This window comes from Diabrotica virgifera, chromosome 2 (assembly GCF_917563875.1).
Source record: "Diabrotica virgifera virgifera chromosome 2, PGI_DIABVI_V3a".
NCBI lineage: Eukaryota > Metazoa > Arthropoda > Insecta > Coleoptera > Chrysomelidae > Diabrotica > Diabrotica virgifera.
In genome coordinates this window covers 263,965,297-263,982,101 of record NC_065444.1, presented here as the reverse complement: position 1 = coordinate 263,982,101, position 16,805 = coordinate 263,965,297, and the positions used below count along the sequence as shown (strand labels likewise).

General features: G+C 34.4%; 1 protein-coding gene across 2 annotated transcripts in view; it reads right to left on the bottom strand.

The window, feature by feature from the left end:
- The window catches only part of LOC126880616 (NAD(+) hydrolase sarm1), a 496,620-nt gene extending 480,195 nt beyond the window's left edge, over positions 1-16,425 (bottom strand). The window contains exon 1 of one of the 2 annotated variants that reach the window (XM_050644609.1): positions 16,206-16,425. In XM_050644609.1, coding sequence (XP_050500566.1) covers positions 16,206-16,259 — 54 coding nt within the window. In that variant the 5' untranslated portion in view covers positions 16,260-16,425. The remainder of the gene's footprint in view (positions 1-16,205) is intronic. The other variant, XM_050644612.1, reaches the window with a different exon arrangement.
- Positions 16,426-16,805: the final 380 nt, after the last annotated feature.

Sequence of the window (16,805 nt, the reverse complement as noted above, 5' to 3'; positions counted from 1 at the left end):
TAGAGAAAAATAACAAGATACCTTTTTTGCTCAGAATAACCCAAATTATCGAAAAAAAAATCATTCGCAATAAAAAAAATATTTTTGTGAATTTGTTTAAAAAAAATTGTTTAAACAATTTTTCGACCACGGCACCGCCCGGCACCCTGTGGATGTGTTATTAGGACCTCGTTTTGAGTAAGTTTCTGCAAAAAAATGGAATCGGAATAATTTCACTAACGGGGGCGACGGATACATCCTGGGCTATAGCGCTAATTGTTAATAATTAAAAATAACAGCTTTGTAATAAAATAATGACAAAGATCCCTTCAGAACCTTGAAGAAAGGGTTTGAAACTTGATTTGTTCACTTTTTGAATTCCATAATAATAACGTTTAATCGAGTTATTAAGCTTTGAAAATAGCCATTTTCGAATTTTTCAAATTTTTAATCGCATATAACTCGACAACAATCAATTTTAGAAAAAAATAACAAGAGAACTTTTTTGTTCAGAATAAGCCAATTTATCTAAAAAAATTTTGTTCGAAATGAAAAAATTATTTTTGTGAATTTGTTTAAAAAAAATTGTTTAAACAATTTTTCGACCACGGCACCGCCCGGCACCCTGTTGATATATTATAAGGACCTATTTTTGAGTAAGTTTGTGCAAAAAAATCGAATCGGAATAATTTCGCTAGCGGGGGCGACGATACTGCCCGGTCTAAATATTTAATTAATAGACAAAGCATTTTATGTTTGCATGCCACTAACAGAAGGACAAAAAGGACAGGAAATATGAAAATTGTGAAGAAAAGAGAAACATTTTTTGAAAAATCGAAAAAGATGATTTAAACTTTCCTTAAATAATGGTAGTAGAGATTACATACCGTATTACAATTAATTACAAATATACCTACAAAAAACAATGCATGTAGAGGAACTAGCATACTAACCAAAATAACTGGTCTGATTTATTACATAAATTTTGAAACGATTAAAAACACCGTAGTATTTAGCACTGTATGTAAAAAAACAAATTTTTATATATATAAATTCGGGTTCAAAACGTCCTCCGACGTTGTCCGATGCCTTGTTGCCAATATCTTCTATCATTGCAGTTTTCATCTTCTAATCCTCGTACACTCATTGATCGTCTTACTCCCTGTATCCATGTCGTTCTTGGCCTTCCTCTTTTTCTGTTTTCTGTAGGTATCCATTTCATAATTTTCTTTGGCAGTCTTTCCTCCCCCATTCTCTGAACATGTCCGTACCATGTTAATTGTTTCTTCTCAATGCATTCTACAACCGTTTCCTACAAATTCATTCTTCGCTTTATTTCCTCATTTCTAACCCGGTCCAATCTAGATGTTCTACTTGCTCTTCTTAGGGCGTCCATCTCAGTAGCTTCTATTTTTCGTTTTTGGTGTTCCTTTATTCTCTATGTTTCGGATCCGTATACCAATGTGCTCTTAATCATGGTGTTGTATATTCGCATTTTTCTTTGTTTCCCTATCTCGGTACTCCACAAAACTCCGTTCAATGATTTAATTACCGTTCTTGCTTTATTTATTCTGCTCTTAATTTCTGCATCGTCATTACCTTCCTTGTTGAAATTAATGCCCAAATACTTATATTTATCACAGCTAGTTATTTTCTGATTATTGTCCAATATCATATCAGTTGAATCCTCACCTAGGCATAAATATTGTGTTTTTTCTACATTCATCTGCAATCCCCATTTTTCGTATTCTTCCTTCAGTTTGCGAGTCATATATTCCAAATCTTTTTTATCGTTTGCACATATTACCTGATCGTCTGCAAACTGAAGGGTGTACATGCAGGTGTTGTCGTCGATTTGGATGCCCATTCCACTGCATTTTCGTTTCCATATTGTAAGGGCTTTGGCGACATAAATCTTAAACAGACTTGGTGATATGCAACATCCTTGTCGTAGACCTTTGTTGACTGTAAACAAATCTGTTATTTTGTTTCCTAATTTTACTGCAGATTTCATGTCACTGTATAAATTTTGGACAGCTTTTATGAGAGTAAAGGTAATGTTGGAGTTTTGCAGTACTTCCCATAGTTTCGGTATCGGTATGTTACAAATCTGTATGTAACAAATTTTTGCCTATGTAAATAATTTTAACGATTTAGATAACATACCTAGACGAAAGTTATTAGTTTTATCGAGAAAATAGTTCTATAACACTGATAAATATTCACGAATGGCACAATAATAGAAAAAACTAGCCATGAAATGATTCACCATTTAAAATAACAATCGATTTACAAAAAATATAAAAATCACACTACAATAAAGAAACTATCTATTACCAATTGGTGGATCTTTTCATTGCTATTATAGTCAGGTCCCTTACAAAGCATACTAGACCAGTAGTCCAAGTAATGAAGCTTACAATAGGACAAAACCTCGCAATGTTTACAGAATGGATCGATTTGCTTGAAAATTTGAGAATAAGTAGTAGATAGTCCAACGATCAAAATCTATATGATGCCGAAAGGCGCTTTTATCATGGGGGTGGTTGTCACCCCATCTCGGGGGTGGAAATTTTTTATTATATTTTGGCCACAAATGTTGGTAAAAACGTTCATCCTAAGTAAAAAACGTTCTATACATTTTTTTGATAAAATTAATAGTTTTCGATTTATTCGCTGTCGAAGGTGTTAGGTTTATTTCGAAAAAATCAAGGTTTTTAATAAGTTTTCTGCTAATAACTCCATAAGTTTTCGTTTTATCAAAACAACTTTACTTTACAACAACAAAGTTTAACGTAGTTTCAAAGTCAAAAGACGGGAAAACTATGCATTTTTCGAGGATAACTTGTTCAGACTAATTTAAAGTATTTAAAAATATCTTTCTCCAGAAATAATAAAGTCTCTAGTTCAAAAATTAACTGACTAATAATGAAAAGAATGTCAGTCCCTATTTTTTTCAGCGAAAAAGTGATCGGAAGTTTGACCAGCTTAGAATAATTAGTTTAAAAAAAAATGAAGTTAAAAGCGAATAACGAATTTTTGTAGTTTAGAAAAAAAATGGCTTTTTCTTAAAATAGAAAGATTAGCATCAGAGATAGGAAAAAATGTATAAATATAAAATTGTAGCTTATTTAATTCACAAGAACCTGGTTTGAGAGAATTTTTTCTGCGACAAAAATTGAGTGAGCTATTGACAATTAAATCTGGTAATAACATGCAAAAACCACTTTTATCAACCCTTTCAAAGTCACCTCTTTTTGCGACTGAGGATTTTAAAAATATTTAATATTAATAGGCTTATGGATCTTATTTACTAAACCTACAATAGTTATTTTCCTAACAAGTGCAGAAAGTCATTCTTTTCCGCACGCGACTGCAGTTTGCCGAACAACGCGAAGCGGGAGTTCGGCAAGCAGTCGACTGCGGAAAAGAGACTTTCTGCAAGAGTTAGGAACAATATTTTTTCTAAGAGTCTTTAAAAAATTACCAAATCTTAATCAATTAATTTAATTAATATGAAAATACATACACAAATTAATTCTTTGACAAGGTTGTCAAAACCAAACTTTCAATATAATTAGTTAGCATGACGACGATCTTGGTTTCCATGACGATGATTCAAAACGACTGTTATTGTCTACCGATTTTACTTTCGAATCATCATCATCATCAGGGCTTTTCATTCCAGGTGGAATGTTTGCCGCTCTTATTTAGAGCTCTCAGATTCGCTTATTGCGGTGAATCACTCCGCATTCCACTTGTATGTTGTCAAAGTTTGTTGTATGACTTGGCTTTCGTTACTATGTATTTTCTTCCACTCATTTCGATATGTGCATAGTTCCCTCCAGTTTCTCACTTCCAGAATTTTGATATCTCTCATGACCTGGTCCTCCCATCTCTCTCTGGGTCTTCCTCTTGGTCTTTCAGTTGCCGGTTTCCATCTGGTGATCTTCTTAATCAGTCGGTCGTTTTTCCTTCTTTCTATGTGTCCCAGCCATCTCAGCCTCTGTGATTTAATAAATCTAACTATATCTTCTCCCTTCATTATGTCTCTTAGTTCATGGTTCATTCTTCTTCTCATTTCTCCGTTGTCCATTCTTATCGGGCCCATGATGAGTCTGAGGCTTTTCCTTTCGAATATTCTCAATTTTTCTTCATCTTTTTCCGTGAGGCACATTGTCTCAGCTGCGTACGTAACTACTGGTCTGATTGCAACTCTGTATATTTTCAGTTTTGTATTTCTGGATAAGTTCTTGTCCTTCATAAGCTTATGATATCTCCAGTATGTTTTGTTGCCTGTTAGTATTCGTTCCGTTACTTCTTCACTTCTCTTGTTTTGGCCATTCACTATTACTCTCAAATATTTAAATTGTTGGACTCTTTCAAAAGTGTAATTTTCTATTTTGATTTCTCTCATCCTGTTATCTTCTCTTCTAGAGCAGAGTAGATATTTTGTTTTCCTTCGTTAATTTCTAGACCTCTTTTCCGTGCTTCTTTTGCTAGGATTGTTATTGCTTCTTTTAATCTTTCCTTGTCTCTTCCCATAAGAACTAAATCATCTGCATATGCAACTATTTGTGTTGAGGAGTGGCTATAGTTCCTTTAATTTTGCTGGCCTTGACTGTTCCTTCTAGTGCTATGTTGAATAATGTGGTTGACAGGGAGTCGCCTTGTCGCACTCCTGTTTCTATTGCAATTGATTTTGTGCTACCTTCTTCTGTTGTTACTTTGGCTCGAGCTCCATCCATGGTCATTTTTGTTAATCTGATTAATTTTGCTGGTATATCTTGATTTTTCATTTCAATAAATAATTTATTTCTTCCAATACAGTCAAAGGCTTGTCTGAAGTCTACGAAGAGGATATGGAGTTCTATGTTGTGTTCGTGGCATTTTTCGATTGTTTGTGCAACTATGTGGATCGCATCTGTAGTGGATCTGCCTTCTCTGAATCCTTGCTGGTAGTCCCCAATTTTTTTCTCTGTGAATTGATTGAGTTTTGTTTGATGAGAGCTGTTAGAATTTTATCTGTTGTACTCAGTAGAGATATTGCAACTAGAGTTGGTGACGTTTTGAAAGGACTTTTTGAGGATCGAGTTTGTGGTTTCTGTTTTATTGAATTGAAATAAAATTAAACTGACATGAAGAAAAGGAAGCTTACTTAAGATATGCATTGAAAAGAACAAGAAGCCTATGGAAAAGACGGAAAGACGACAGTGAGAAATGTTCTCCATAGAAATGTAACATGACGCAATGAGAGATCTGATAAATGTGAAATAAATTACCAAAGATGAGTGGAAATGTATACCAACTAACCGAACCAAACGATGGAAACTAACAGAACTCATAAAACACCAGAATCATATCACATGAATTAAAGCAAAAAATAGAAAACGAAGTGGAAGAACCTCTAACGAAACTGAAAATTGTAGCAGGGAAAGGTGAATTAGCAAACGAGATCATAAATTCTGGGGATGAGGATATTCATCATTAAATATCCTTCCCCTATATTACTCTCAGACATAGATATTATTTAATGATTTTTATTATGTTTAATGTATTAATAGATTACAAAAATAGAGGCTTTAAATGAAACCTTTTGTTATGAATTTTAAATAGCATATTTTATAAGAGAATGAAATGACCAAATACAATTATTCAAAACTGTTTAAGTATAAAGCCTCCAACATGATTGCATTTTTATCTAGCTTTATATTTAAGTTCTATTGATTATTAAAAAAAGTGAAGCTCTAGAGGAAGTTGTACTCAAAGCAACCGTACTAACAAGGATAGTCCAGTGCCAGAGGCACGTGTAGGTGATCATCAGTTAACTCGGTACAAGAAACATCTGCAAGTTGTTTTAAAAACAAATTTTAATAAAATGTCAGACGTTGATAAAGAGGTATATCTACCTACATGACACTTAAAAGTGATTGAAGTAAGTTTGGAAATAAAAATAATTTGGAAGATAATGAGCCCAGACTGTTATTTTTAATGTGAATGCTATTTTTCATTTTCGTTTCTTATTAAAAATAATCCTTTTAACTCGTTACATTTTGAGGTTTTAATGTTGTTTGTCTACAGTCTACGGTTTTGATAAACAGACAGTTATCTTGAAGGATTGTTTAACTTAAGGAACATTATTAGTTACTTTAATGTTTTGTGTATAGCTTATCAATCAAGCTGAATTAATAAAGATTAATCAATATAAAAATTGATTCTTTTTAAATTCTTTTTAGGATCTCTCCTGGTTGAATCCTTAGTTGACCTGTTGACCAGTAAATTACTGTCTCATATCACTTAGAACATTGCAATGACATAAGATGTGTGTATGGCAGTGTCTTCTTCCATTTTGCATTTTCTGCACCATGGTTCATTCATCTTACTCAGTTTGTATATGTAGTTGTTTTCTTAAACGACAAATCTTCATTCATTATTGCGGTGACCATTTTAATCTCTCGTTTATTGAAGTTCATGAAATTGTCCGAGAGTTTTTTATCAGTATTTTTGATTATTTTCTTGATATGGATTTGCCCTTGAGTGGTTTCCCATTTCTTTTGATGATTACTTTTCAGCCACTTCTGAACCTCGTTTTTTGTAGCATCTTTGGTGATGCCACACAATGGTTTTGGCCCTACAAAGGTTTCTCTAAAGCTCTGTTTTGCCAACAAATCTGCTCGTTCATTCCCATGCACCCCGCATAACCCGGCACCCATTTTAAAGACACTTTATTATGTTTTGCCAGGTTATTGAATAGATCTTTGCAGTTTCCCGCGAGCTTTGATTTGGTGAGTGGATTATTTACTACCAGAATAGCCGGTTGGCTATTTGTATAAAAATGTTGATTCTCTTTGATTTGGGGTCTCCAGCAGACCACCAAAGCAAAAACTTCAGCCTGGAACATAATTGTGTAATGACATAGGCTGTTTAGATTTATTATAATTGCATGTCTGTCCAAAAACTCATTCATCTACACTGGGCAGTTGTAGATCTGCCTCATCTCATTGGAGATGCAAATCGTGGATTCACGCAAGGGGTGGAGTATGTTCTGGAAAACCAAGAAATGATGAGAGTTACATTCCTCGATATAGATGACGCATTCGATAACACCTTTTACGAAGTCATCATGATCACAAGGGATATTTTGCTGTAAGAAACAGACGAAACGAACTGTAGGTTGATATAGTGTAGTATGCTTAAGTGTCGTATGAAATATGTTACTGGGAGATACGGCTGTCAGTACAGGTAGCCAGAGGTTGTTCACAGAAGGGAGTATTATCTCCTCACTTGTGGAATGTGGTCGTCAATGGATTGATAGCTAGATTCATTAATAGCACACATCATATATTGGGCTACGCAGATGACCTGGTAAAAGTCTAAATCTGGTGAGTGATGTAAATAAATAACGTAAGGTAATATGACGCTCAACGCTTACTTGGATTCAACAGATAGAATAACCAAGGAATGTGACTACTTTATTGGTAGCTGGACCTATTCATGGAAAAATGTATTGTTTAACATCTTAAAATTTAGTAAGTTGACAAAACTTGCTTATGTTTCGAATTTACAAGGGCTCTGAGGAACACATCAACAGCAGCTATGGAGACTCTACTTTGATCTTCCTCCTCTGCATATGGTATATTATATACTACGAGAATACCTGGGTAGCGTAATTGTTATATCAGAAACATCACAAATGAATATAGGGATACCTACCGTATGGATGATGACCTCCCACTATAGTACTCAAATATGGGTTGAAAGTATCTTTTCAGATGAGCATCCGCTTACGAGAAGAATAGGGTAGAGAGAATGCACAAACTAGGCTACAGGTTTACATAGGCAGTGATACAGCCTGCAGTGTACAGAGACAGGTATAAACTGCTTAAGAGTATAATGTACGATCCTAGGTCCTAGCGTATTGGTGGAAATGTAAACATTTCTATTTCAACGGAAGAATTCACTTATTTAATTCAAGCCAGAGATGTATGCAATGTTGCATTGTGCAAGAAAAATCAACATAAGGATGTTTCAACATAAGCGAATCAATAAAAGTACAGATCCTGAAGCGATTGACGCTTTCAGGAGCCTAACGTGCGTAGCCTCTTGGCTAGTATAATGTTAAGATAAACCCAATTGTCTGGCGGAAGATAACAGTATCACACTAGTATAAACCACAGGTCATCTTCTTCTTTAGGTACCGTCTCTTCTAAGGAGGTTGGTAGTCATCACAGCTATTTTCACTTTTGATATTGCAGCTCTGAACAAGTAGATGGATCTGCAATTATACCACTTTCTCAGACTGTTGGGCCAGGAGATACGTCTTTTTTTTTAATTGGTTTTCCCTGTATTTTTCCCTACATTATGGTTTGTAGCAACACCTATTTATCCCCTCTCATAATGTGGCCGAGATATTGTAACTGTCTGATCTTAATCGTATTCATTAATTCCTTTCTCATCTTTCTGAGGACCTCAACATTTGTTATTCGGTCTACCCAACTTATTTATTATGGTTCCACAGGTCATATATACGAAAAATTAATAAAAGGCAAAGTTTTAAAGTTTAATATTAAATATTAAATATATTGAAAAATATATTTCCATAAATATATTTCTTCTAAAAATTGCAAGCCAGATGGATGCTGAAGCGAAGAAGACAAGAGGGAATTCAAAAAACTTACAATTCACGACCCCGTCTCTTCATCTGGTAAATTCCAACGGAGAATGGACATAGTTACTCAAAGGAGAAATAAAAATGTATGCGAAGAAGACAAGAGGGAATTCAAAAAACTTACAATTCACGACCCCGTCTGTTCAGCTGGTAAATTCCAACGGAGAATGGGCATAGTTACTCAAAGGAGAAATAAAAATATGTATATCATTTTTATTCATTGCAATGCGAAGGCAAAACTGCCTTATTTTTCACTTCTAAGTATTTCTTCTAAGTATGTATTCTTATTTTTCACTTAGAAGTGAAAAATAAGACAGTTTTGCCTTCGCATTGCAACTGAATAAAAATGGTATACATTTTTATTTCATTAATAAAAGTAGTTATTGCATGGATTTTGAGAATTAAAAATTAACAGAGAACTGTAGAAAAAACAATAAAACTTGTTAAAATTGATGTAATCAGGAGAACACTTAGGATTTCCAGAAAAGGTAGAGTCAGAAATGAAACCATTAAACAAATAAGTATTGAAGGAATCATTATCGATATCACCGAGAAGTGTAGAATTCATATTGTAGATTCTTCCATGTCTACTATTATTTATCGTTCTGCATGACTTGCAAATTGTAGAAGATTCATTAAGGGTTAGTTGTTACAAAAAATTTGCTTTCCGACCAAAGAGATCTATAGTTATAGTACTTCTGTCCACTAGATGTCTCTTTATTTAATTTTAAATTTTGGAAATCCACATCCTATGTACTACGGTGACCTCGAAATAAATAGTTTCCCCAACATAATTACCTTACTACGGATGTAAAACGTCGTCGTTTGTTTTACAAATAAGCATCTAATAGGCAAAACCAGGCGGATCTGTCCGGATTAGATTCAGTTAAAGATAAAAAGAACGAAGCCGAAAGTGCAGGTGTGAATTTTTTTGACAAAGATTATGGTCATATTTTTTTACGTAAATCAACCTAATTGCTTGCGTACCTTGAAAACGCCGAATTATTAATGAGTTACCGGTGGAACAAAAACCCAGCGAGGTTCATTATATTATACAAAAGACACGTGATATAATTTACTCAAACAATAAGGTTGTCTTCATGTTGTTTTTTAAGTGAATTAATTAAGTGGGTACATTAGAATAAAGTTTAATTCTACATTCTACAAAAACCACTCACTGGAAAAATTGTAATCACTTTGGTGACAGAGCATACACAAAGTATATCTAATAATAGTTATTTATGTACCAAGTCAGTAAAGTGACTCTTTATCGAACGAGTCCGACATTATGAGCCGAGCGAGCCTATAGTGAGCGTGGCGAATAACAGACAAGTTCGATAAAGAGTCTTTACTGACGTGGTGCATAAAAATTTTTATCGCCAATCATAAAAAACATTAACACTTACTTAATTACATCCTAATGAAAAAAGAGTGTGTGTACTTGGTACGCACGTAAGACGTTATATACTTCTATTATTATGATTTCAACGAAATTAATATATTTTAAATAGTTAATCGTATTTTTATTTAAATATTAAACCAATTTTAACACTTAAAATAAAATACCAAAAATTAAAAATACCGTTAATAGCTACGTTATGTTTATGAAGTGGAGCCTCCCGCAGCGCAGTTGCTTTTCCCTTGATCAATAGTAGAAAATCTAAATAAATATATTTGCTATTTGTTCTAAATACATATAATAGAATTAACAAAAACACCATTTACCAGAGAACGGCAGTTCTCGTCAGTGGCGCACACACACACACACACACACACACACACACACACACACACACACACACACACACACACACACACACACACACACACACACACACACCCCTACACGCGACACTATACAGGGTGTCCAGAAACTCTACCGACAAACGAAGACAGGAGATTTTTTAGATAATTTTAAGATAATTTAACCCAATTCACCTAGTCCGAAAATGCTTCCTAAGGGAGCTAGAGCGCTTTGAAGATGGCGTCATGTAATTAGTTTTTCTTAAATAACTCCAGAACGCTTCTATTTAGAAAAACGAAAGTTGGTATGCATATTTACTTTCCAGAAATGAATCCGTTCCATCTATTGCCCATTTCTAGTATCGGTCATAGGCGTCCGTTTTGGGTAGGGCAACGGTTATTTTATCGCATAACTTTTTTGTCTTTAACTTTTAAGCATTTTTGTCACCGGATTATTAAATTGTGAGGTATTCTAGTACTAAAAGGTACTCTTGCTTTAAGTCAGTAGGACACACCGTTTTCTAGAAAAATGGATTTGAAAGTTTTTCGTTTTGGGAATTTGAAAAAAATGGAAAAAATTTTTCAAAAAAAAAAACGATGTATTTTACTAACTTAAAGCAAGAGTAACTTTTAGTACTCGAATACCTCATAATTTAATAATCTAGTGTCAAAAATGCTTAAAAATTAAGGAAAAAAAAGTTACGCTATAAAATAACTGTTGACCTACCCAAAACGGACGCCTATGACCGGTACTAGAAATTCGCAATTACTGAAATCGATTTATCTCTGGAATATAAATAAATGTACCAGTTTTCGTCTTTCTAAAAAGGTTTTTTTGGAAATTTTTTTTTTTGAAATTTAAAGAACGAAAAATTTTCAAATCGATTTTTCTAGAAAACGGTGTGTCCTACCGACTTAAAACAAGAGTACCTTTTAGCACTAGAATACCTCACAATTTAATAATGCAGTATCAAAAATGCTTAAAAGTTAAAGACAAAAAAGTTATGCGATAAAATAACCGTTGCCCTGCCTAAAACGGACGCCTATGATCGGTACTAAAAATTCGCAAAGGATGGAATAGATTTATCTCTGGAAGATAAATACGCGTGCCAATCTTTGTTTTTCTAAATAGAAGCGTTCTGGAGGTATTTAAGAAAAACTCATTACAAGACGCCATCTTCAAAGAGCTCTAGCTCCCTTAGGAAGCATTTTCGGACTAAGTGAATAGGGTTAAATTGTCTTAGAATTATTTGAAGAATCTTCTGTCTTCGTTTGTCGGTAGAGTTTCTGGACACCCTGTATATATACACGAAATTTTCGATTTTCTAAATCTGACTGAATTGAAGATTGGGCCAATTCCCATATTAAACTTCAGGAAAAGACTCACCCATTCATAATATGTCAACCATCCATTTTGGTCCAAGGGTGTGGATTTTACGGCCCTTCCTATTTAGAGTCTGTTTTTCGTTCTCATCCCCAAAACTCCCAAAAACTTCGAAAATTTAAGTCCGACCTTTGCGGCTTCTGATAGTACTGGTCATTACCTTTCCAACGCATGTCTAATTTTGAAAATCGGTTATACCATTCAAAAGTTACCTAGCTCAGAAATATGACTCAATTTCTATTTAAAAAAAGGAAAATGTTTGTGGATATGTATGTGTGTGGAAAAGTTAAACCGATCTGAATTTTTTTTCTGTGTTTGAAGAGGGGGTCAGAGTCGATTCAGAACCGGTGTAGTTTTTAAATTTTGACCAACCATAAGCCAGCTATAGGACTTGGTAGGTACAAAATGGCATATTTTTTTGGGGTATATATATCTTCGGTTCAAGAAGAGACAGGAAAAACGCAAATACACCAAATCAATAGTGTTGAGTTATGCTTTCAAATGGTGTCTAAGCTGTCAGGATCAGATATACACACGGCTCAGTATAGCCGAACAACTGAAAAACAAGTTTTTCGACAATTACTCAAAATTTCAACCTACGAATTGCGCCAATAACTGAGCGTTTGTAAAAGTACTCTAGACGAATCTAACGGTGTATACCTTATATCCGGGAAAATTCGAATTTTTAAGTTATAGGCTTCATAAGTATGATCAAATCTATTTCCTATGGGAAAAAACGGTTTTTCAAGCTAAATAATCCCTGTAATAGCTTTAGTTATCATACTTGATCTTAGATGCATCAGATACTACTTATCAATACGTTTCAAACTCATGTTTAGTGATCAAAATCGGTTAATCCGTTTAGAAGTTATTAAACTACAAAAGTATAATCCAATTAACGATTATTCCCGAAATGGTTTATGTAGTTGTAGTGGTTACGACGCTAAATTTGATCTGGCAACGGGCAATCCGAGTATATTTACCGACCATCCCAATATTTTTTTCAATCTAATTCGAATAGAAAAAAAACTAGTGTACATTCGATGGACACTAGATCATTTGGGAGATAATGCGACAAAGGCGACCATTTATAAAGCTTAACGTTTAATCCAGAAACATTGCATTCAACTTCATACATTTAATTTATAAATACTAACTTTGAAAAACTCCTGATACAAGAATAAAAAACCGCTAAACGCCGTAAAAATGAGTGGCGCATACAATATTCCAGCTAAAAAAGATCTGATATGAATATTACGTGGCGCGAAGATGTATTTTCATTTTGATGCAAAACAAAATTCTAGTTTTATTTTAAAAGATTTTTCCATTGCTATTTGCTAAATTTGAAGTAAACGCGCCACAAAAGAGTTTCAAAATTCAAACTGTATCAAAGTTACTCTTTTGTGGTGCGTTTTACTTCAAATCAAATATTATGAAAAATCTTTTAAAATAAAACTACAATTTTGTTTTCCATCAAAATGAAAATAAATTTTCGCGCCACGTAATATTCATATCAGATCTTTTGTAGCTGGAATATTGTATGCGCCACTCATTTTTACGGCGTTTAGCGGTTTTTTATTTTTGTTCATAATATACAATTTGTATTTGCATTAATACCAAACTTAAAAGATTTAAGAATGTTATTAATTTTAGACGAAATAAAAATTTCGTATGACAGTAATGACGATGACAGTGACAGAAAGCCTTTGCATGATGGCCGATTTCGATGTTTAATCGATAGTTGTTATCAATATTGAATAAGTACCTAATTACTAAATCTGTAAAGTTTTGATTTATGTTTATGAATATAATTGCAAAATACTACAGAAGTTCACTTTCTGACATAAATTTAATTAATAATAACGTAAATTTTGTACAATATTTTTAATAATTAAAGTAAATAAATTTTAAGTTCACTCAAATAAATAATCGATTACTGCCATCGACCACTTACATTCAATCTCAGTTTATTTTGAATAATCGCGGTAGGTAAAGTAAAATTCTTCTTTCAGTACAATAAAGTGCTACTTTACTGCCGCAAATGGCGGCAAATGAGTACAATAATGAATGGCTTTAGTGACGGTTGGCGATAAAAAAAAAGCAACAAAATAATTGAAAAAAAAGCCGGTTCGGTAATCCATTCATGATATCCTGGATATTCGATTGGAGGATATTGTGCCACTTCCCTACCGCAGCCGTCTTGAGCTCTCCGAATGATGTAGAAGCTGGTACTCTTGCTCTTACCCGTTTTTTGAAGTTGTCCCAAATGTGTTCAATTGGGTTAAGATCAGGACTGCGTGCTGGCCTGCACACTGTACACTGTAATTCCGGTTGACCGCTTCATTCTCAGCAACTTGTTGAGAAATCGCTTTTGCACTGCTCCTGAAGCTCGTACGTGTCTTTTTGAGGTGGGAAATGTTAGTGTGAGTGAACGTCCCATTAGAAGAAGACTGACAGAGACAGAAATAAATTTGCATTCCGTTCACCTCGCGCCCACAACTGCTCCCACAACACCGTAGAGCTGAGCCCTAAGAGATCCAGATGGATGTCAGCTTGTCTACAGGCATCAAAATGGAAGGTTTGCTCCATGCACTATAACCAGAGATATGTTAAGGATAGACCTGGCTAGTCATATGCCACTCAATGCATCGAGGTGTAACGCCGACATAGGATTGGGTGGTCTAGCCATCTTTGTCTGTCACATGCTCGGGATCGCTTGGTTAAAAGAGGTAGATAGAACACCGATCGACTCCTTCCATGCTGTTTCCGCGTTACGCTTTTTTGTTGAATATACCGTGTCTACGCTTAATATGTCAATGACTATAACCGAGACAGTGGTATACTGAGAACAAAATAAGGCAAGAGGTGCTGTAGCGTCAAGAGGTGGAGAAATTACACAATAAAATTTAACATGATAACTAGGGGGCTGATAGTACCTACTACAAGCGAATCTAGGGAAATGTAGGGCGGCACATGAAATTCTCACGATCAGAGTGGAAGAAGTCGAGGCGGACCTGGTTATGTCTGAACCAAATAAGAAAAACCAAAAGAGAGCAAAAGTTATTGGTTTTTGGACAAGAGACAAGATGTAGCCATCTTCGTAAGAAATAAATAACTGGGGATAAGAGTATGTCAAAGAAAAGAGGAATTCGTCATTCGTCATTTTAGACCTTGAAATCTGAACAACATCTTGAGCTTGAGGAAATATCAAAACAGCGTTGACTGTACATCGAACCACATAGTCGGGAAAGATAAGTTACCAATAACAGGCAGTAGGAGATCTGAATTCAAAGTCAATATTTTGGTGAGCACCCAAAACGCTAAGTGGAGACACATGGTTTGAAGTAATTCAAGCTATGAACTAGAACTATGAAGCTAACAATTGAAGTGGCGGCAAGAGGAGAAAATGAATACTACGAAATCCTGGGGTAATATCTGGAATAATGAAAAGGACATCCTAGAAAGGGATAGCAGACATAAACACCAAAGGGAAATACAGAAGAAAAAGAAGTCGCGTATGCGTGCTAGAACGGTCTAAACAAGACTAGATGTTTGGCGCGTGTTTGGCTGAGGGTAGTTTTAGTTGGTAGGCAGGGCATCATGAACTCACTCGAGGGCGTGCCTTCCAGGAGGGGAAATGCACTCTGGTGTACGAGTATCCTTTTACTCTGAATCCAACACACATCTTTAGAAGATTTTACACACTCAACAAAAAAAAGTGGTATAGGACCAGCACGATATTGTTTAGCAAATAGCGTTGATGATTGGAATAAGAAGAAGGAATAAAATTGTTCTAAAATCGAAGTATTTTTGTAATAACTTTTGACAAAAATATTCAAATATCCAGCTGTTGGGAGAATTTGTCAGTAATGTGACTTAGTATTCAAAAACAGCATAGTTTACTTTAAAAATCAGTTTCGATTTCCAATGTATATTGTTAATGTTGTTCTGAAGCTATTTTCTTGTGGCATTTTTATAATCAAGTATATTCAAATGGGAAATAAGCCACAATTTTACCTAAAAATGATTTTATTAACGTTTCGACGCCCAAGTCGTGTGTCGTTGTCAAAATACAAAATAATACTGATTAATAAAATCATTTTTAGGTAAAATTGTGGCTTATTTCCCATTTGAATATACTTGATGTATATTGTTATTATAAGAATATTTGTTTGTCATTAAAAGAAGACAAACATTTCTTTATTGGTAATACTTTTGCACAATCTTAATTACTAATGTCATTTATGGACGAACCTCTTATCTCCCATTCAATTTTAATAATTCTATTTCGTTAAAGAGACGATAAAGTTAATTATCGACTACTGTATTTTTGTTTACATTACATCATACCTTTTTATGTTTTATTTGTTGACTGGTTCAAGTTATAATACAAAGTCATTTTAATAAAATAATAAATATCAGACAACTTACCAAAGCTTCCTTTTTGGACTTAGGCGCTGCGAAACATTTTTGGACATTACCCATCACTTTCTTCGAAAAGCCGGCACATCACAACACAAAATTCACAAGAAAAACAAAAAAAACAAAACAAAACTCGGCCGCGTATCTCGAAACCCACGACACTGTCTAAAAAATCCAATCGAAAAACAAAAATGTAGGTCGATTTAGCAATTTCGGTAAGACATTTATTTATTTCGGTGTTTAAGTTGCGATTCAAATTGTCAAAGACGCGCAAGTTTATTTTTTGCCTTGACCACTAGATGCGCGTGTGGCGTGCGCCAAGTTTACTTAAGTGTTTAGTGCAGTCGATTGAGCGTAATGTGAATGTGGCGAATTGGGGTGATTCCTTTTTGTGGCGCCAATATTATAATAAGATTTAATCAATGGTCTGTCAAGCTAGATTTATTTCCAAACCTATTATAAATATTCAGCTTTTATAAATTATTTATTTCTGCGGTGTACAAAAAAGCGCATAATGGAACATGTCCAAAAATGGGAAAAGGATCATAGTGTAACCATTTTTCCATATTTTGGTAAGGTGTGACACAGCAGTGGTACTCACGGGCGCCC